The sequence below is a fragment of the Dromiciops gliroides genome, chromosome 2 (genome assembly GCF_019393635.1).
Source record: "Dromiciops gliroides isolate mDroGli1 chromosome 2, mDroGli1.pri, whole genome shotgun sequence".
Classification (NCBI taxonomy): Eukaryota; Metazoa; Chordata; class Mammalia; order Microbiotheria; family Microbiotheriidae; genus Dromiciops; species Dromiciops gliroides.
This window is the reverse complement of record NC_057862.1, coordinates 293,079,295-293,100,171: the sequence shown is the minus strand read 5'-3', so window position 1 is coordinate 293,100,171 and position 20,877 is coordinate 293,079,295. Positions and strand designations below refer to the sequence as shown.

Genomic DNA, 20,877 nt, shown 5'->3' with positions numbered 1-20,877 from the left:
TTTTCATAACAAGGTACCAATATTCTTTATAAGAAAGCTTTCAATATGAGGATGGAGAAACGTTTAATGCCAGGCTTCATATGGTGCCTAACACTGCAACAACATAAAAAAATACAATTGAGGCCTGGTTTCCACCGAGGCAATTGGGAAACAAGGAAGAAGCACCAGCTGTATAGTGCTGCCCCTCCCCCCCAATGTAATTTCACTAGTATCACTGATACATTTTAATCAAAAAGCAACATCATTCAGCTACTCACCTGAAATACCAACCCAATGATTCTTTGCACCAAGTCCCAGCATTACCCCCCTAAGCATGAGCCCACCTGGTCCTTATCAAAACAGCATGTTTTCTTAGCACCCACAATGACGGCAGGCTTGATCTGCCTAAATTAGGGTTGGTTGGTTGGCTGGTTTTTAAAGAAAGATGAACTACAAAAGAAACAAAGCATTTTACCTTCAACTTGGGAAATGTCATTTTGGGATCAATATGAAAAAGCCTACTCTGTTGTATACAAAGTTGGAGGACCTAAATTCATTTCTAATGATTGAACATGATTGAACTTACCGAAATGTTGAAGAACTGAGTCCTTAGCAGGGACACTGCATATTTCCATGAGAAAATTTTTAAAATTTATTCCTTTAATATGTCAAATAAAACAAAATTAAGGATTGTTGAAGTCCTTGTGACTATCACATTTCATTTACTTTGTATGCTACCAGAAGCTATAAAATAAAGCTAAAGGGATTCACAAGGACACAGGTTTATCTTTAGAATTAAAAAATATCATAGCTTATTCTTTAATATCAATCAGTTGTTTCCAATAACATAATCCATAAAACAATCACATAAGAGCTTTGTAGTTATTAAAATATTACGGTTGGTAGTGTTCTAATAGCTTAACATTTTAAAACAGACTGAAGTTATAAAATGCACAGAGCTCACAGTTCAATAAGACCAAGATATAAATAACACATAATATAAAAACCTTGTTTACCTGTTTTCACTTTTGTATATAAAAAATTACAAAATGCCCTCCTCCCTCCAAAAAAAACCCTTAACCCCCACTAAAATGAAATAAAAACCCTAGAATTTGATGCTTTTCACAAATCCATTCAAATGGAAAATACAGTACATGCATTTAGAAGGTGCAAATACAAAGTGCATTTCTGATCTGCTAAACATTTGACATCTTTTCAGGAAAGCTACAAGTGCTGACTAGACATAGCCCTTAATCATCTCGTGCCTATATCGTGAAGGTCCTAGAGCACTTCAGGGAGCCTCCAGGTAAGGCACTGTCACTTGTCTGCTCCCCAAAGCCCTCTGTTACATCCCAGAAGCATAGTTGATTCCTTTTCTCTGCTTCCATTCATGCCTGGTTTTATAATCCAAGTATCTGGAAATAAGACAAGTTGTTCAGTATCCTCCACTTTTTCTTTCTATCGTGGGCAAACGGTATTGTTTCATGTTAGACTTAATGTCCTTCTGTGTATCTGTCTGTTAAAGAAATTATAGACACGTTCAAGTAAAGACTCACAGGCTCTGAAAACAGTTTGATAAAGAACAAGTCAGAACTGGTACCTTCTTGTTTGTTCCAATATATTTCAGAGGCTTTAAGACAGGTACTTTTCCACTTGTCCCAGAGCCACTAAGAACAGCACGCAGTGTAGGGCTGGAGTAGGATGAGAGTTTGGTTACTCCAGAAACCTTCAGTTTGGGTAGTTCCACCGGACAGGTAGATCCCTGCCTTTCTGAATGTTCTTCAACTTGCTTTAGATACTGTTTATTTAAAAAAACACAATGAAAGTCATTTCAGTATTATTTTAGCAAGAGCCTTGTATAGAAAGACAGGAAATCTGGATTTCAGTCCAGACTATTTTACTAGCCGTATGATCTCGAGCAAGTCCCTTCAATTGTTGCAGTTTCCTCATCTGTAGAACGAAAGGACTGAACCAGATGATCCATTGCTGAGGTCCTTCCTTTTAAGTTATAATATTTTATGTTTCCATGAAACAACTGGTTCCTTTTTCTTTTCTAGAAGCAGTATTGCAGAGCCCTTTATTTTAATTTATCTTATACCCAAACAATTTCATAAGCAGGATATGACTATAAATGGACTATGACTGATCATTAAATCACAACAAGTACCATTTGTATATCTAGATGAGATGACACGGTACAATGTAATGGAGAAAGCCCTGGGACTTACAGTTAAGATGACTGTGGGAATGGTCAGAAAGACAGCTAACTCTCCCACACATACTAGACCAAAAAACAATCAATAAATCCAAAGCTATCTGCATGCAGCCCAGGACTTCACAAAAAGATAATCAAGAAACCTTGCAGGCACAGAGAAAGAGGTCCTCCCAGAAGAGCCAAGGTGAGCACAGGTAAATAAGTCAGAAGCTTGTTGGTGCTTAGATCTTCCTAGGGCATCTGAAGCCTGAAATGCTCTGTACCCTGGGACAGCAAGCCTGGAGTGTTTCCATGACTAAGGTCAAAGGGAGAGAGAGGGGTCAAAAAACCATAGTGCTCTGACTACATATCAGGAGTTGGCAGCACTCAGACCCAGATCACCCCTCTCCCCTTTTCCAGGTTACTATCTAGACTTCTCCATCATGCCTGAGAAGAGAAACTTATTAATCCTGAAACATCACTTCAGCCTGGAATTACCCTTCTTTCTGCAACTCCTCCCTCTGATTAGATGGCTCCTCCCAGAATCTGCATTTAAAGATGGCAGCCAGACCACACATCTCTTCATTTTTCACAAGGCTGCAATCTGGATTTCTCCATCATGCCCCTCTTCTGGGTTTCTTCCTCAACTCCATCTGACTAGTACCCTTTTCAGTTTCCTTTTATATGTTGTCTTCACCCGTTAGAATGTAAGCTCCTTGAGGGCAGGGATTGTCTTTTTTATTAAATTCATATCCTTAGTGCTTAGCACAGTGCCTAGCACATAGTAAGTGATTAAAAAGTACTTGTTGACTGACTGACTCAGCAAAAGTCTGCAACACTCCTAAATAACATACTCCAGAGAACCCTGAAGACCAAAGGCCTAAAACCTTCCAGCATTCTGAATGCAGACATACCAGAAAGTAGAAGCTAGGGAGAATAATCTAGGAGATTGAGATCAGAACTAAACAGGGTGTGACCACATGGAAGAATGAAGGAAGGAATGGGGTTTTGTTCTGGCAAGAAATCACAAACTATGCACTGCTGCTGGAGATGAAAGTAAACAGGAGAACATGCTTAACACCATGAAGATATGTTGAGCCCAGAGAAACTTGAGAGACAACCCCAGAAGAAGAGACTAATTCCACAACATCAACAGGCCTCAGAGAAAATAAAAATGGCTTGTCCACAACAACTTAAAAGAGTGTCTGGAAGAAATGAAGCAAGAGATAAAAAATGAAATGTTAAATTAAGAGATCTAAAAGAAAGAATTGGAAGGAGAACAAATAGTTTAGAAAAGGTGGAAATTCTTGCCCAAGTAAAAGTCTTCCTGAAAATTTGAGCAGAACAAATTAATGACCCTTTTGGAAAATAAAAAATAGTAGGGCAAAGTCAAAACACTGAAAATAATGGAAAAAAAGAGAAGGTATCTGTTATCAAACAACTGACCTTGAAAATGGGTTAAAGGTATCACAATGAGAGGTAATTTGAGCTGCCTACTATATTTCAACAAACCTTAAATGAAAACTACCCAGAGCTACTAGAACCAAAGGATGAAGCGGAAAAAAGGAATAATGAAGCCATCACCTCCTGAAAGAAACCCAAAATGAAAACTCCCAGGAATATCTAAGCTGAAATCCAGAAAGAGTTCAAATACCAGTAATCACAGAATCACACAAGGCCAGGCAACCACAGCTAATAAGAAAAAAATCTTTAAATATAATATTCCAAAAAGGGGAACAACAAAGGCTTAAAACCAAGAATAACTTACCATGAAAGACTGAGGACCCCAGTAGAACATGGAACTTTCATTCTTGATGAAAAGACCAGAGCTGAGTAAAAATTTTGCATTTTTTTCTTTATGCTGAACTTAACCACCAAACAAAATTAGCATTTTCATAAACAAAGCCGAAAAGGAAAAAAAGACTGCACATAAAACTGTAAATATCTGTTACATAGAATTTCCTTTTATTCTCTTCTGTTCTTTTTTTTTTTAATGTTTTTAAGGGGGATAGCTAGGTGGCACAGTGGATAAAGCACCGGCCCTGGATTCAGGAGGACCTGAGTTCAAATCTGGCTCCAGACACTTGACACTTACTAGTTGTGTGACCCTGGGCAAGTCACTTAACCCTCATTGCCTGAAAAAAAAAAGTCTTCAGAGAAGAAAGAAAAGGGGGGGAAAAAGGAATACACTTGGGAAGAAAGAAGGGGATGGAACATACCATGTGCAAGAAGAATATTTGCAATCAATCAGTAAACATTTATTAAGTGCCTATGATGTTCCAGGCACTAGGTTAAGTGATGAGTATACAAAAAAGAGGAAAAAAGTAGCTCCTGCCCTCAAGGAGCTTACAGTTTACATGAAGGAAGGGAAGGGGGAGCCTTACTCAAATCTGATAAAGGAGAATTAACAGAAACACAAGCAGCTAGGTGGCACAGTAGATAGAGCGCTGGACCAGAAGTCAGGAAGACTCATATTCCTAAATTTAAATCTGGCCTCAGGGGCAGCTAGGTGGTACAGTGGATACAGCACTGGCCCTGGATTCAGGAGGACCTGAGTTCAAATCCCGTCTCAGACACTTAACACTTACTAGCTGTGTGACCCTGGGCAAGTCACTTAACCCCAATTGCCCCGCAAAAAAAAAAAAAAAAAATCTGGCCTCAGACACTTACTAGCTGTATGAACCTGGGCAAGTTATTTCCCGCTAGTTGTGTCGGTTTCTTCATCTATAAAATGAGCTGGAGAAGGAAATGGCAAACCACTCCAATATCTTTGCCAAGAAAACCCCAAATGGGGTCATGAAGAGTTGGATGTGACTAAAATGACTGAACAACAAACAGAAACACAACACAGATACACAAAACATTTGGTACTGAAATAGATTAAAGAGAAATGGGCAAGGACAGGGGGAAAGGAGGCTGAGTCATAGAGGGAATAATCAGAAGCAAAACAAATTCCAACTTCAGAGGCTTGATTGTGAAGGGAGAATTAGGAAAAAAGAAAGAAATGGTAAAAAAAAAAAATAGGGATCAAGATACAGAAGACGTAGAGAGGAAGAGCAATGGAGCATAAGTAGATTACTTCAACTGTAGATCACTAATGCTGATCACACTCCTTTCATCTTCTTCTTTATATAGTGACTAGTGTCAAAGAGAAAACTACATAGAAGGTATGATGTAGGCAAATCCAGTTAACCATTCATAACCCTGAACTTGAAAGTGATAGACACACCCACCCATGAAATAGAAGACAGCAGTATCCAAAAATATACTGTTTACAAGAAACAGACTTGAAACATATAGATACATATAGTATTAAAATGAGGGGCTGGAAAAGAATTTATTATACTCCAGGTGAACTCAAACAAAACAGCAGTAGCTATCATGATCTCAGACAAGGCAATGATAAAAATAGAAAGGGTTAAAAGAACAGGGAAACTACATTATCCTAAAAGGCACCATAGAAAGTAAAATAATATTGATGGAGGCTAAAAAGGGTTAACAGATAAGATCTGAGCTCTAATCCACAGTAGAACAGATCACCTAAGACTATAGTAACTAGAAGGGTTAACAGAGAAACTAAGGTTTGAGTTTTTATCAACTGTAACCAGAGGGTTCAAGTCCCTATCAACCCTCACTATCAACAGAAGCCTAAAGAGACAGTAACCAGGGACCATTAACCATTAATAGCCATTAATATTCCTAAATGACAGGAAACAGAAACTACACCTAGAAACCAGATCTTAAAATAGATTATCATAAACAGAGAGACCCTCTGGGTCTGACAAATTTAAACATGTTTTAGGAACATGCACAGAAAAACCAAATATGTCCTTAGGTTCACCTTATGACATTTAAACCCCAAAAATACACCCCTAGAGAAAAAGGTACCCGCCTTGGAGGACATCTTAATACCCCAGGAAGTCCAAAATAGGATGCGAACCTCCCACAAGGAGGAGATTAAGACAAGGAGGAGATAACCTACTTTTAACACTTCCTTTACATATATGCCCTCCTACCAAGAAGTTTCTGAAATAGTCATCACTTCCAGATTCTTAGGTCCCAGAGAAGAGACATGTATTATAAACACACTTTATGGGGGAAGAAACAGCTGTGAAGTCAAGTTCATAACAAAATTTGTTACCTGCTTTTTGCCTTCCTTTGATATTTGCCACATGTTTTTCAGTGATTCTGGTTCTCCCAGACGTTCTGTTAATCCTACTTTCCTGCGGGCTACAAGAGCTTGCTTCTCTGATATCCTATGAATAAAAATATAACCATTCCTCTACTGTATAACAGTGTACAAAGATACCATAGATATGTGCTTTCCCTGTCTTGAGATATGCTTCAATTTACCTGCTGTCAGCAACTGTTAAGGGACCCTAATTCACCACTTTTAATGTAATAGTTTAAACCATGGAACTAAAGATCTCATAGTAATATACATATATGCTCAGGTAACCCTGGGAAAGTTAACACAGTCAGCTGGGCAGCTACACAATTGTAGGACACTCTTGGACAAGCATTTATTTGTGGTATAATGATAAAGAGATGAAAATGATTTTCACATTTGTGTGTTGCACATACAGAATTAATCTTTTCTAAACTAATAACTTAGCTCTAACAATCTACATGTAGATTTTTACAAGTTGCTAGTACTAGGCTGCCTTCAACCACCACTTTGGGAGCCAATTCGCCTGAAGAGGGGCAGAGTAAGGTTTTTTAAGGCCTCAACTAGACATATCAAATGCCAGGTATAATAGGAAGGTATAATAGGAAACAACATGCTTAAATAAATCCAAACAGTGGTCATTTGCCCCTTAAAAATGACTTTTTAGCTTTAATAGCTGCTATCAGAGGCTACTTTAAGCATGCACCATTTTGAGCATGACTCAGAAATCAGATGATAAAATCATAGAGGTTGGAGGAAGCTCAGAAGACTCTAGTCCAACTCATGGAATCCTTTCCTTATGATCCCTAATCAGTGACTCATTAGAGGCTTTTTGCCCCTGAAGGAGGCTGGCACAGCTACACAGCACTGGTCCTCTAGATGGAGTAAGACTCCGTACCCGACAAAGATGTTAGAAGCCTACCTTTGTTCTCGGAAGTAAGAATGCTGCAGCGCCTGATGGGCACTGATTCTTTCATCTGGGTCATATTCTACCATAGCATAGATGAGAGAAAGGCACTGAGGGGACAAAGTCGATGTCGTCAGAGAGATTCCTGATCCATTTTTAAAAGGAAAATCAAAACTCATAGCTCTCGACCTGTGTTAAAAGCCCAATGATAATAAACAACAGTGTCATCATTGAGAGGATTCAGCTGGTAAGGTATCACATCTCCCAAGAGATGGTTGTAGCTTCGTAATTGCATTGGTTTAACATGGCAGCAAAGATTAGAATTATAGGGCATAAGACTAGAATGGACCTTAGAGATCATTCAGTCCGACCTTCTTCTTTTACAAATAAGGAAACCGAAGTCTAGAGAGGGAAAGGGACTTTAATTCACATTTATGTGTGACAAAATTTGGACTCAAAAACAGGTCTCCTAACTTCCATCCCAGTGTGAAAGCCCAATTCAAAAATGAGTTTTAGGGGCAGCTAGGTGGTGCAGTGAATAGAGCACCGGCCCTGGATTCAGGAGGACCTGAGTTCAAATTTGGCCTCAGACACTTAACACTTACTAGCTGTGTGACCCTGGGCAAGTCACTTAACCCCAATTGCCTCACCAAAAAAAAGAAAAAAGAAAAGAACAAAAATTAGTTTTAGGTTGTTTGAAGGAAGATGTTAGCACATTAAAAATGGATCACTCAACAGGCATTTCTTTTTTTTTTTCTTTTTTTTTTTTCAGGGCAATGGGGGTTAAGTGACTTGCCCAGGGTCACACAGCTAGTAAGTGTCAAGTGTCTGAGGCCGGATTTGAACTCAGGTACTCCTGAATCCAGGGCCAGTGCTTTATCCACTGCGCCACCTAGCCGCCCCAACAGGCATTTATTAAGTACTATGTAGCAAGCACTGTCCTAAAGAATGTGGTACTGTCCCTGCCCCCAAGAACTTTTTGTTCTAGTAGAGTAAAAATAGTGCAGATGTCAAGGAATGATAAAATATTTTTTAATCAAAATGCTGGCTCACTCCTTCACCAAATGCAGTGGTAGCATACCTTAATGAACAAACTATAGAGTAAATATGAATCACAAATTGGTTTCTAATTTTAGCTTTGCCTCCCTCCCTGAGCTGCTCTGGCTAGTGGTTCTAAAGAAAGCCCACCGAACACCGTAAAGAATTGTAGATGCCACCTAAGCCATAATTATTTTGGTTCCTTAGCCTCAGGAGTAAATGTCTCTCAAGTTCCTTTACCTCCCAGGTTTCTTCCTTTGTAAAATTAGGAGGTTGAATTAGATGATATTTAAGACTTTTTATAGGTTTGTGAAACACGTTCAGTACTGTCTAAATATTTCTGGAGATTCCAGATTCCATTTACATTCTGAAGGTATTTAACAATTTCCATCAAAGGGTCTAAAAGTATAATAAAAATATTTACTGTGACCATTTAAACTCTGTGCCCTGATAAACCAAAATCCTCAAAAATATGCTGGTCACCCAGACTGGTGAAACTGTCCTTTAGTGAGTGTACCTCTTAAAATCACAGTCTATGTAGTAACTCTACCTCTATAAATAGGAATCACTGTCCTTACAAAACATTAGAAATACTCAAAGGATATATAAAAGAGCCAGGAGTAAATTAACAAAGAGGGTCTTTCCCTCTACATGTTTCTTGTAGGGCAAAGCTAAGAAACGTGCTGGGAATATGTCAATAATGTTAGACTTATAATTAAAGAACTTAATGTACAAGTTCATAAGCAAAAGGTACCATATGCTTACTGTTTGAATTTGCTAAGAGTTTTCTGAGGAGGTGTGCCAATAATATCATGGATTTTGGAGATTTGATCCAGTTCATTAGCTCCAGGAAATAGAGGCTGCAGACTGAAAGAATGTGACAAAATGGTATCACTGATAAAATGGGGGAAACATTTGGAGTTCTATTCACACTACAGTTATATCTCCTGCACTCATCTAACCCCCTCATTAGGGGGGCATGGACTTCAAATTAAGAATCCCTGATCTAATCCAACCCTTTAATTTTAAAGATGAGAAAACTAAGGCTCAGAAAAGAGAAGTGATTTGCAACAGTGTAGCATAGATAGATAAAAGGGTCAGGATTTGAACTCAGTTTTCTGACACCAAATCTAATGCCTTTTCCTTTATACTATGCTCCCCCTACCCCAAGGGCAGTCACTTAATCTAAGCCTAGTTTCCTTATCTAAAAAATAAGTATTTGATTGTACTGGCTAACTTTGAGGCTGTGAAGGGCAAAAAAGAGAAAGTATGTAAAAACATTATGTGCTCTATAAATATCAGTTATAGGGATAAAGCACTGGCCCTGGGTTCAGGAATAGCTGAGTTCAACTCTGACCTCAGACACTTGTCACTTACTTAGCAGTGTGACCCTGGGCAAGTCACTTACCCCTCATTGCCCCCCCCCAAATTATATATCCTATAAATATCAATTATTATTAACTGTGTCATGAGGTTATTAAATAGGATTAGACTTGAGATTTCATTAGTATAGAGAACTCTAAGATAAGGAAATTCCCTCTACCAATGTAGATTAGCAGCACATTCTCTGCAGCTTATAGTCTTAGAGAGGTCAAGTGACTTGCCCAGGGTCACACAACCAGTAAATATCACAGGCAAGGCCTGAACCCAGGTATTCCCAGATATAAAACCAGTTCTTTATCCACTCTGCCACAATACCTCATAGGGTTCAGATCAAATGATATAAATGTATATAAAAGTACTTGGAAAGCTTTAAAATGTTAAGAGAAAGTATAATTGTTGTTACTTCTAAATTTCTTAAGAAACAGTTCTGGTTAATATTCCCTTAATTTCTATTTCTTCTTTCTAATCCTTTTTCCCCAATCACCCTTACTTTCCTTAACTGCCACTTTCATGAGGTATTTTTCTCGTTCCCTCACCTTCCACCCAATTTTATCTTGTCTATTTACCAAAGCTATAAAGGGCCACCTAATCCTCACCAAGAAACCCAACTCTAGACTTGACACTGCCATGCCATGTTCTGCCACCAGTGTTCAAGTCCTAGCAGGGTTACCAAGAGGGATAATTTATTGGTGCATTCTTGGGCTTAACACTCCTCAGTATTCCCCCACCAGGTTGAGGACCACTGTGGTGATCCTCCTACTCCCCCTACTTCAAACTTTCTTTCCTTGAGTGGTGGATTTAACTTGAGTCTAGTCTAGAGACTTCTAGAAAAACCATTTTGCAAGTGGTATTGGGGCAACACAGGATAAAATAGCTGTTATTGTTGTTGGTAATAACAATTACCATCTCTATAGTGGCTTTTAAGGGTTCCATTAGAGTTTTCCTCCCAATCACCATATAAGGTAGGTAACACAAGTGTAATTCTATGGAAAACACTCAAAAAGACATCATTAATGGTTCAATGTCACACTGGCATAAGCCCTCCAGGGAAACGTACAACATTTTTGTCAGTGACTTGAATAAAGGCATGACAGGCATATTCATTAAATTTACAGATCTGTTAAGAAAAGAGTCATTTGTTAAATGCCTACAACATGCCAGTGACTGTCCTAGGCTGGAGAAACAAAGACAAAAAATAAATTCCTATCCTAAAGGAGCTTGCATTTACATTTTATCAAGGGGGATAATGCACACACAATTAAGCATATACGAAATACATACAGAATAAATACAAGGTAATGTGGCGTGGGAGGGAGGCACTAACAGCTGGGGAGATGAAGGAAGGACTCGGAGAAATGGTTTGGAAAGAAGCTAGAGACTGAAGGAAACTCGGGTTTCTAAGCACAGAGTCTGGCACACAGTGTTTCATAGAAGCTTGCTGACTGATCGGCTGAAGTGAGAAGAGAACATTTCAAGCATAAGGAATGATCAATAAACGAGCAGTTACTAAGTTCCCACTATATGCCATGCACTATGTTAGGTGTTAGTGATACAAAGGCAAGTGAACTGGGAGCAGCTAGGTGGTGCAGTGGATAAAGCACCGGCCCTGGATTCAGGAGGACCTGAGTTCAAATCTGGCCTCAGACACTTGACACTAACTGTGTGACCCTGGGCAAGTCACTTAACCCTCAATTGCCCCGCCAAAAATAAATAAATAAATAAATAAGACAAGTGAACCAGTTCTTACTCTCAAGAGCCTTGTAGTTTAGCCAGAGGAGACAAAATATACAAATACTAGGTAATTTTGAAGGAGAAGGCACTCACAGCGGAGGAGAATCAGGAAAGGCTTCATGTAGAAGATGACATTGAGATGAGTCTTGAAGGAAACTAGGGATTCTAAGAGTAAGAGGTGAGAAGGGAGTGCATTCAAGGAAGAGAGGGTAGCCAAGGCAGACAAACAGATGGGAGATATAGTGTAGAGCAATGAAGAAAAGGAAGGACAGCTTGCCTGGATGCAGGGGAGTTCTGGAACCTGCTCATGCCTGCTTGCAAAAACCAACTGTTAAATGTTCAATGGGAGCATTTACACCTCAGAAATTGGCAAACACTACAAATCGAGATTTGATTTATTATTTTGTTGATTGTCTAAACTCAAGAAAGTAATGGAGAAAATATTTATAATGCAGAGTAAACTTAAAAATGTTCTGTGCACACATTTTTCCCCAGAAAGCTTGTTGTAAACATGTACCATCACATCCCTGGCTGCACCATAGTGTACATGAAGGAGAGTGTAATAAGATTGGAAAAATAACACGAGGCTATGTTGTAAAGGGCTCCAAATGCTAATAAGAGGAGTTTATATTTGATCCTTGAATGGAGCTATTGAATTTTACTAAGTAGAAGAGACATATGGTGACAACTACAGGAAAATAACTAATAACACAAAGCTGTAAGAGACAACTAACACACTGAATGACAATGTCAGGAGCCAGAAAGATCTTGCTCGATAAGTCAGAGAACTGGGTTAAATTTAATAAGACAGAATTCAGTAATGATAAGCATAAAGTGTTATACTTAGGTTTAAGAAAAAAAAAACGATTTCACAAGCACAGGATAAAAGAGGTTTGCTTAGAGAGCAGTTAGTCTGAAAAAAATCTGGAGTTTTCATGACCTGCTGGCTCAATGTGAGTCAGCAGTGTGATGTATTACTTTAAAAAAAAAAAAAAAGCTAATTTGGATCTTGGGCTGCATTAAGAGAGCCATAGCTTCCAGGAATAAGAAGGATCAGTTGAAGGAACTGGAAATGTTTAGCCTAGAAAAGAGAAAACTCGGGGGAATGGAGCCACTTTCAGATATCTGAAAGATTGTGATGTAGAAGAGAAAAATAAGCTTGCTCTTCTTGGTCCCAAAGGGGAAAACAAGGAAAAAATGGAAAAGTTACAAAGAGGTGAATTTAAGCTTGACATCAAGAAAATCATTCTAACAAGGAGAACAGACCAAGTGGAAAGGGCGGCCTCCAGGGGTCTTCAAGCAGAGGACGGATGGCAGCTTCTCAAGCGTGTTGCAGGGGCCGTTCCTTCTGAGTATGAGCTTAACAGCTGCTGAGCTCCCTTCCAATTTTAAATTTCATGATTCTGTGACATTCAGAGGTGAAATGATTTGACCAGAACCATGGAGCCCAACACTACTTCTCACTCTGAGCTTTACCACTTCTGATGCTATTCTCTCACAGTGTCATAGCCTGTCCTTGCTAACATATTCTGTAGCTATCTTTTAAAATTAAATGAGATGGTGAGTCCTCTGTAGATCCACATCAATCCCTTCAAATAAATCCCATTTTTCTTCCTCAATGGAATGATTTCTTTGTGTCTAGCAAATTTCTTTCTTAAGAACTTCCTATGCCTCCTGGGATGCCTTCTCTTATAGTATTTTAGTCTGTAGGATAGATACCTCCTTGCTTTCCTCTGAAATGAAATATATTCTCCTAAAACCTAGGGTGTCAGACTATGCCTGGCTTTTCTCTCCTCTATCACAAACTTTTAAGTGGGAATCATAACTCCTTGTTATTTTTATCCCAGCAGCCAGTTCTTCCCTGTTGGTTAAAAAATCAAATGCAGAATCAAGTTCTCTCTTGGTGGTTCCTCTACCTTTTGAAGGATAAACTACCATTCAAGGAATCCACTGTAAAAATGGAAACCAAATGGCCTAGCTGGGCAGAAACAATACTGTAGAACTGCCTGCCCCTCTAACAGCTCTGCTCTACTCCTTGGACCATTTTCCTAGTATGCCAAATTATGCCGAAGTTAGCCGCCTACTCATTTGACAACTCAGTCTCTGCTGTTGGGATATTTCTCATCTTTCTTCCATCATTAAGCTCTTGCCTCAGCTTCAACCTATACCCAAGAAGACTCTATATCACACGTTCCTCATATCATCTTCCCTTTTCTAGACATTGATATCAGTTTATCCATTTGTCTTTAATTTCCAAATAACCCTTTTCTCCTTGGTCAGTGCTCAGTCAGGAATATTTTCATTCTTCCCATAAAGCACTCAAATGTTATCTTCAGGGAATAAAATCTAAACAAAACTTTCCTCATGCTGACTTGAGAATAGGAAACCAGAAAAATTCTTTTATAAATATTATTTCTATATACCCACTAAATTTGAACATAAGCTTTTAAAAAAAGGAAAAGAAATTAGTTACTTATTTTTGGAAGAGAGCTCCAGCAGCTGTCTGGATAATTAGTTTCCCAGAGATGCCAGGCTTGTGATCACTAGAAGGATGGGGGGGAGAGGGGGAAGGGGTTGAAGGAAAGAATTCTTTTAAAAAAATTCTTTCCAATTATTATAAATTTGACAAATATCAACAAACATGATCATCTACACAAAGAAAAACAGGACTATATACAAATTTAACACAGTAGCTCCCAAACTGTCCTGCTTATCTGTATTTCTTTCTGAACTTTTTTCAGCTGACATCTGTCTTTTTGTTAATGCACCTTTCTTTTTGGCATACCTATCATTATTCCTCTTCCCCAACTCTTCCCCTTCCTCCCCAAAAATGAAAGCCCCCCCTTGTAACAAATAAGTATAGTCAATACAAACAGATCCACAAAATGGCCATGTCTAAAAATGTTGAAAAATGAGGTCGGAAGCTAGACTGTAAAGGGATGGAAGTGAGTGCAAGAGGAAATAGAGCAATAAGCATAAACAGTCCTTCTAGGCCTTTGGCTTAAGAAAGGGAGAAGCACTATGATAGCAGCTTTAGGTGATGATAGGATCTGTCGTGAGATTTTTAAGGAAGTATGTTGGTGAGTGTCTATAGGCACAAGGGAAGGACCAGTAAATAGGGTAAAAATTAAGGGAGGGGGTAATTGTGGGGCAATCTGCTGGTGATGAAGAAACCATGACCCAGAGAACTAAGTGACTTTCTCAAATCCACATAGATAATGAGAACAGAAGAGCCCAGATTGACGGAAGGTCCTTCTTAAAAATAATTTTTTTTTTTCAAAGACTGAGTTTCCCCATCTCTCCCAGGTTATAAATGCAGGGGCCCCAATCCTGCCACTAATGGGCCTAGAAGCTTTGGCTTGTTCCATTTTCAACCTGAGCCAGCTCATCCGTCCTTAGGCAGCAAGCAAGTCCTCGCCACCCCCACCCCATCCTGGAAGCTCATTAATGATACTAAACTTAGCTTGAAAACCCAATCCTTATAGCCCACTGCAGTTCAGCCTCAGCCTCCTCAGCAGCTGCAATTACAGGTGTACACTGCCATGTCTAACAACTCTATTGCTTTGTAAGGTAAGAAATGGGATAGTTGACATGTGGCTTTGGTCCTGAGTCAGATCAGTTCCTGTCTTATTATGACAATTACTGTGCTCCTTATAGGATTAAGTATTTACTATGTGCCAATCACTGGGGATACAAACAAAAAAGGAAGGTAGTAGGTCAGAAAGACTTTGCTTGACTATGCTTATTTGTTATAAGGATTGTGGGTTTTCTTTTTCAATTGGGGTTGCAGGGGAAAAGCAAGCAATATGCCAACCAAAAAAAAAAAAAAAAGGAGAAAAGAAAGGGCCATTGAAGCATTTTTTAAATGTACAGAAGATTAGGAATTTCAGGAGGATACATAGATAATTAGGACAACCTTGAAAGTAACATGTTTCATTTCTTACATACTTTTTTCAAAAAATAAAATTCTGTATAATAGAGATTCATTGTTTTATAGGCAATTCTCTTTCTGTTCTGCTTTGTATATGGAAATGTTTAGTGTTTTGGGGTTTGTGAAGTTCAGAATAAAGAATTTAAAAGTTTTTTTTAATCTCCTAAGGAATGGAGAAGTTGGAATCTGTGAGTGAAAGAAGTATCCAGACCAATAAAAGATATTGAAGAAGAATCTATAAAGTGGAAATCAGTTCTTAAAATAAACAGTAGTTTAGAACCAAATGTTTATGCTTTTCAAAGCTTTTTGGGGTTTTTTTCTTGATTAAAGGTATGGTCATTTTTAATTCTGAATTACTAATGTAAAACTATTGTCTAAAAATCTACTAACAAACGTTGGGTCTTACCCTCACCCATTTAATTCTACTGCCCAACTTTTTAATGGATACAAACCCACCTAGAATAAGTACTTTCCCTATCCTATCTTCTCTGTATAACTGTCCTCCACCCACCACCCACCTCTCCTTTTTCTCTCACTCTCTATTTGTGGTTATGATTTTCAGATAGTCTGGTGTCTCTTAGAGATGATCTCTCCTTAACTTATTTTCCAGAATGGTGGTTTTCTGATAGTACCTTACGTTTTGGTTTTTTAAATCTTTTTATTTTGTTTTAATGTTTCTTGTCTCATGGATACGTTACTTTCTGTTTGACCCATTTACTTTTCTGACAGTTCAATTCTTCAATTCTTTATTACTATCTGTTCTGCACCATGAATACCCTTTGACATTCATTCCTCCCTAGTGGTCATCTCATATAATATTTTTTATTTCATTTCTTCCAGGTACTTTTAAGAGTCTTTGTGGCCAGGACATTCTTTTTTCTAATGCTCTATTTGGACATACTCGCTTTTCAGCTTCACTTTTAGGCTTCTCCCAGGCCATTGTAATTCTACAGGAAGCACTCTCTTAGTTCTAGTGCCTTCTCTCAATTATTTCTCATTTATCCTCTATATAGCTTGCTTTGTATATATTTGTTTGCCTGTTGTCTCCCCCTTAGACTGTGAGCTCCTTGAGGGCAGGAACTGTCTTTTGCCTCCTTTTGTATCCTTTGTGCTTAGCATAGTGCCAGGTACATATTAGGCACTTAATAAATATTGACTGATTGATTGGTCTGCCCTTGCCTTTTGCTCTGGGTCTGAGGCACTTTTAGAACTTTGCCCTACATCTGCTCTGGCTTGTCTTTGCTCAGAGTGACCATAGGATTCTGACCATCTTTTTGTATAGTCTACGACTGAATGGAAGAGTTTATAATTGCTTCTCTTTGGTTTTCTTTATCATTGTTCCTTCTGGTGTGATTTTCATTTAGGTTGTAATATACTGTTATCTTCTCTCTGCTTGTCACTTTCCCTCCTCCACACACAAACCAAAGTAGTCACGGTGGCTTAGGGGCTAAGAGCTAACCAAGGCTTGCTAATGGGTCACAAGAGTCCAATTCTGACATTACCAGCCACTCACTACCTTACCTGGTTCCTTACCCCTGAGAACAAATAATCAAAGCCTTTTTCTTCTTATCCACTCCCATCAAAGCATCAAATTAATCAGAGCCACTTTGGCAGAGCTGTGATCAACAGTAGAAAAATAAACTCCCAAACTGTGATGTTTCCTTTTGGATGCAAATCAGTGGTCAGTATTTGAGAATCAAAATGATAAAAAAAATAGAGGGAAATATTCAGTTTAGTGTAAAACCAAAATATGCTATAGAACTGCTTTTAAATCCACTTTTAAGGATGAAGTGGCATCAAACCACCAAAACTAACCCAGGCTCGTGTAATTTAACTGATTTTTAAATCACAGAACTGTAAGAGCTTGATGGGATCCTACAGATCATCTAGTCTAACCCCTTGATTATACTTAACTCTGCCATATAAAGATGAGATGTTATTACCGTTATTTTTAGTTTAGCAATTTTATCTTTTAAATACTATATCTGATTATTTACCTCATGATTTCATAAAACACACAGCCAGCACTCCACATATCCATCTTGTAGCTATAATATCCATCTGTAAGGAGACATTCAGGGGCCCGGTACCAACGAGTAGAGATATATTCTGTATATGGCTGCTTGGAATAAACACTTCTACATGACCCAAAGTCTCCTAATTTCAGAAGATCCTGCTGTAAGAAAAAAAGGAACGTATCTTATTCTGTAACTTCTTTAATGAAAATAACTTCCAACATGCACTGATGAGAAAGTTACTAACATGTAAACTTATCCTTCAAAACAACAAATCACTGACCTTTTTTGGCACTTGTAATTGCCCTCTAACTGATGATACAGGGTTTATATTTGTTGGAACTATAAATATATATTTACAGTTGCCCAGGAACTCAATACAAAGTTTTTAGTTGGTTGCTGTGCCTTAGGCAAATACCTGTTTTCTACCCCTAGTAATAAATCTACTTCTCCCAGCCAGTTGGCTCCAAGGGGACAAGAACTCTTAGATAAGACATAATCTTATCTAAATCTCCTCTAGGACCTCGGAAGCATTCTACTGGGAAGACAAAGAAATGTTTTTGTTATTGTCTTTCTGTCCTTTTAGGCAGCATTGTTAAAAAGTCCCCCACAGCACTCTCCAAGGAGTCATGGCTAGTTTTCTGTACTCCTTGAAAACTCCCCAGAAATTTCAGTGGTGATTCCTTTGTTTCTGAAGAACTGCATTTATTCATACTAAATAAGTTTCTTGTAAAACAATGACAACCGTGTGTCAGATATAAATGCATGTGGTAATAACTCAGGTGTATAGCACTTTATAGTTAAAAAAGCATTTTCTATATTATTTTCTTTTTTGATCCTCACAACAATCGCTACAAGGTAGGTACTGCAATGAATAATACCACATTTTGTGAATAAGAAAATTGACTTTCAGAAAGGTTAAGGGGCAGCTAGGTGGCACAGTGGATAAAGCACCGGCCCTGGAGTCAGGAGGACCCGAGTTCAAGTCCGACCTCAGACACTTGACACTTACTAGCTATATGACCCTGGGCAAGTCACTTAACCCCAAATGCCTCAACAAAAAAGAAAAAAAAAAGTTTAAGTGATTTGACCAAGATTACTAAGGCTAAGGCATTTCTCAGTGTAGACTTCTGATCCCTCCCTATCAATCAGTCAATAAACATTTATCTGCTGAACACAGTGGTTAACAGTAGAGATAAAAACTTAGGCAAAAGACAATCCCTGCCTTCTGGGGGCTCACAGTTTAATGGGGGAGACAAGCCAACAAATACGGATAAACTATATATGAGATAAATAGGAAATAAAAGAGGGAAGACACTAAAATTAAGAAGGTTGGGAAAGCCTTCCTACAGAAGGTGAGAAATTACCTTTTCTGCTAGGGTAATATAGCACTTTGTTTTGTCCTCTTTCAGCACGCTTCCTATGTGGAAGTCCAGTGTTCTTGAATGCTCCACTCGCACAGTATAAGCCTATCTGCTGGGGGCAGCTAGGTGACGCAGTGGGTAGAGCACTGGCCCTGAATTCAGGAGGACCCGAGTTCAAATCCAGCCTTAGACACTTGACATTTACTAGCTGTGTGACCCTGGGCAAGTCATTGCCCCACCCCACCCCCCAAAATAATAATAAGCCTATCTGCTGCTAAAGGGCCAATCTAGCTAAATTTTGAATTGCACATCAACAGAATTTTTTGCCACTATGAAAAGGCACAGAGGGAATAATACCAGCAGTGAAACCATAAATCCATTAAAGTATATAATTTTACGTCTTAACACCCTGTAAGATTCTTAAGCTATATGAGGTAAGGGACCACATCTAAATTTTTATTACTCCAATGTTTAGCATGGTGCTTTGAAATACATAACAGGTACTTAGTAAAAGTCTGCTGAATTGAATTAGATCTAAAAGCTGGATTCTCTCAGATTCAAAATTTACTGAAAATCTGATACACCAGCAATAACTTTGTGAGAAAAGACACAGAATTTTGAATTCCATGTCAATTCCAATACCATTTCTTAAGTAAAAGTTCTTACCTTTATTAATATATTTTCTGGTTTTACATCTCTGTGAAATATTCCATTTCTGTGCCAACACAAAAGAAAAAATAGAATCAATCCAAATACCTTAAAATAATATTTTAAATAAGTGTTATATTTTCTTGGGAATTTATCTTCACAAATTGAATCACTTACCTATGCATGTGATCAAGAGACTTACACAGCTGGTACATATAGTTCGTTATTTTCTTTTCTGAGAGTGGGCGCCTTCTCCCTATGCAGAAGAGAAATAACAGCGACATAGTTACATCTTTTTTGAATTCAGAATAAGAGCTTACAGTTTGAAGGAGCATTGAATAAAAATTCATCTTCCCTCCTCCTTCCAAAATAACAAAATTTATTTTTGTTCATTTACATGTAGTACATAGGCTACATAAATTTTACAATTAAGATACAGATAAAATGGCAAAGTTATCATTTAAAATAGAAATGTACTTATCTCAATCTTTCAGTCATAGTTTCTAGTTAATAATGATACTTATGACACTAACAGTGTCTGAAATCAGAGCGCATCTCTGGTCTTCCATTTCTTAACCCCTAAATCATGGAAAATTTAAGATGGTTATTTGGGGGTTTTTTTAATGTATTTTCACCTAGGCTTGATATCTATAATATTTTTTTAATTTATATAAAAACAGCTATAATGGACAATCCTGAAGTAGTTGTTATTGGTTTTTTTAATTATCATAGGGCAGTGGTGCCTTAGAATTGCAATGCCCTGAGTATCTTGTCCAAAAGCTTTTTTTTTGGCATAAAGTTCTTGGGAGCTGGTTCATCTTTAATATATTTACTTTTTAAAATGTCATGTTCTTGAGGGCAGCTAGGTGGCACAGTGGATAAAGCACTGGCCCTGGATTCAGGAGGACCTGAGTTCAAATTCAGCCTCAGACACTTAACACTTACTGACACTTAGCTGTGTGACCCTGGGCAAGTCACTTAACGCTGATCGCCCCGCAAAAAAAAAAAAGAAAAAGAAAAAAAAAGTCATGTTCTTTCTTTCAAGGTAAATGCTCCCATTTAAGCTTTGTGGTCATTTTCATAGTTAACTGTTCCCCCTTTAAGTAACAAACTCCTTGAAAACGGGGCTATTTTGTATTCGTTTTTTCAACTTCCAGCACAAAGGTCCTGTACAAATAAATGTTTGCTAATTTGAATTTTTGGTTTGTACTTTCTTTTGGCACTAAATAATGATTCTATTTTTTTCTACATAATTAAAACAGCTGCAATGAAGAGATTAAAAATTGACTTAAATATTTTAAAGTATCAGTAATTAATTTTAATATAGTATTATAATATGGCTGTATTTCAAATTACTTGTAATATGTTTCCAGGATTTATATGAAAAGTTAAGAATTAAACTACATACTTTTCCATTTTTCCTGGACTGTGGTATACTGAAATTTCATTTAAAAAATCTATAAAAAAGTAAAATGAAAGTACTTTTTACTTTGGCAAAGTCAAAGGTTGCATAGAATCC

The 20,877-nt window shown here is 37.9% G+C and overlaps 1 protein-coding gene across 10 annotated transcripts in view; it reads right to left on the bottom strand.

Annotated features, from left to right (window-relative positions):
* Nucleotides 1–761: 761 nt before the first annotated feature.
* Nucleotides 762–20,877, bottom strand: part of MOK (MOK protein kinase) — a 71,541-nt gene continuing 51,425 nt past the window's right edge. For 6 of the 10 annotated variants that reach the window (XM_043989456.1, XM_043989460.1, XM_043989462.1 and 3 more), the window contains 8 exons: nt 19,536–19,614; nt 19,377–19,425; nt 17,329–17,507; nt 9,052–9,153; nt 7,264–7,437; nt 6,315–6,429; nt 1,580–1,777; nt 762–1,495 (listed from right to left, as the gene is read on the bottom strand). In XM_043989456.1, the coding sequence (XP_043845391.1) occupies nt 1,415–1,495; nt 1,580–1,777; nt 6,315–6,429; nt 7,264–7,437; nt 9,052–9,153; nt 17,329–17,507; nt 19,377–19,425; nt 19,536–19,614 (977 nt within the window). In that variant the 3' untranslated portion in view covers nt 762–1,414. Of the gene's footprint in view, nt 1,496–1,579; nt 1,778–2,337; nt 2,490–6,314; nt 6,430–7,263; nt 7,438–9,051; nt 9,154–17,328; nt 17,508–19,376; nt 19,426–19,535; nt 19,615–20,877 lie in introns of those variants that run through there. The other 4 variants (XM_043989457.1, XM_043989459.1, XM_043989458.1 and 1 more) reach the window with 4 other exon arrangements.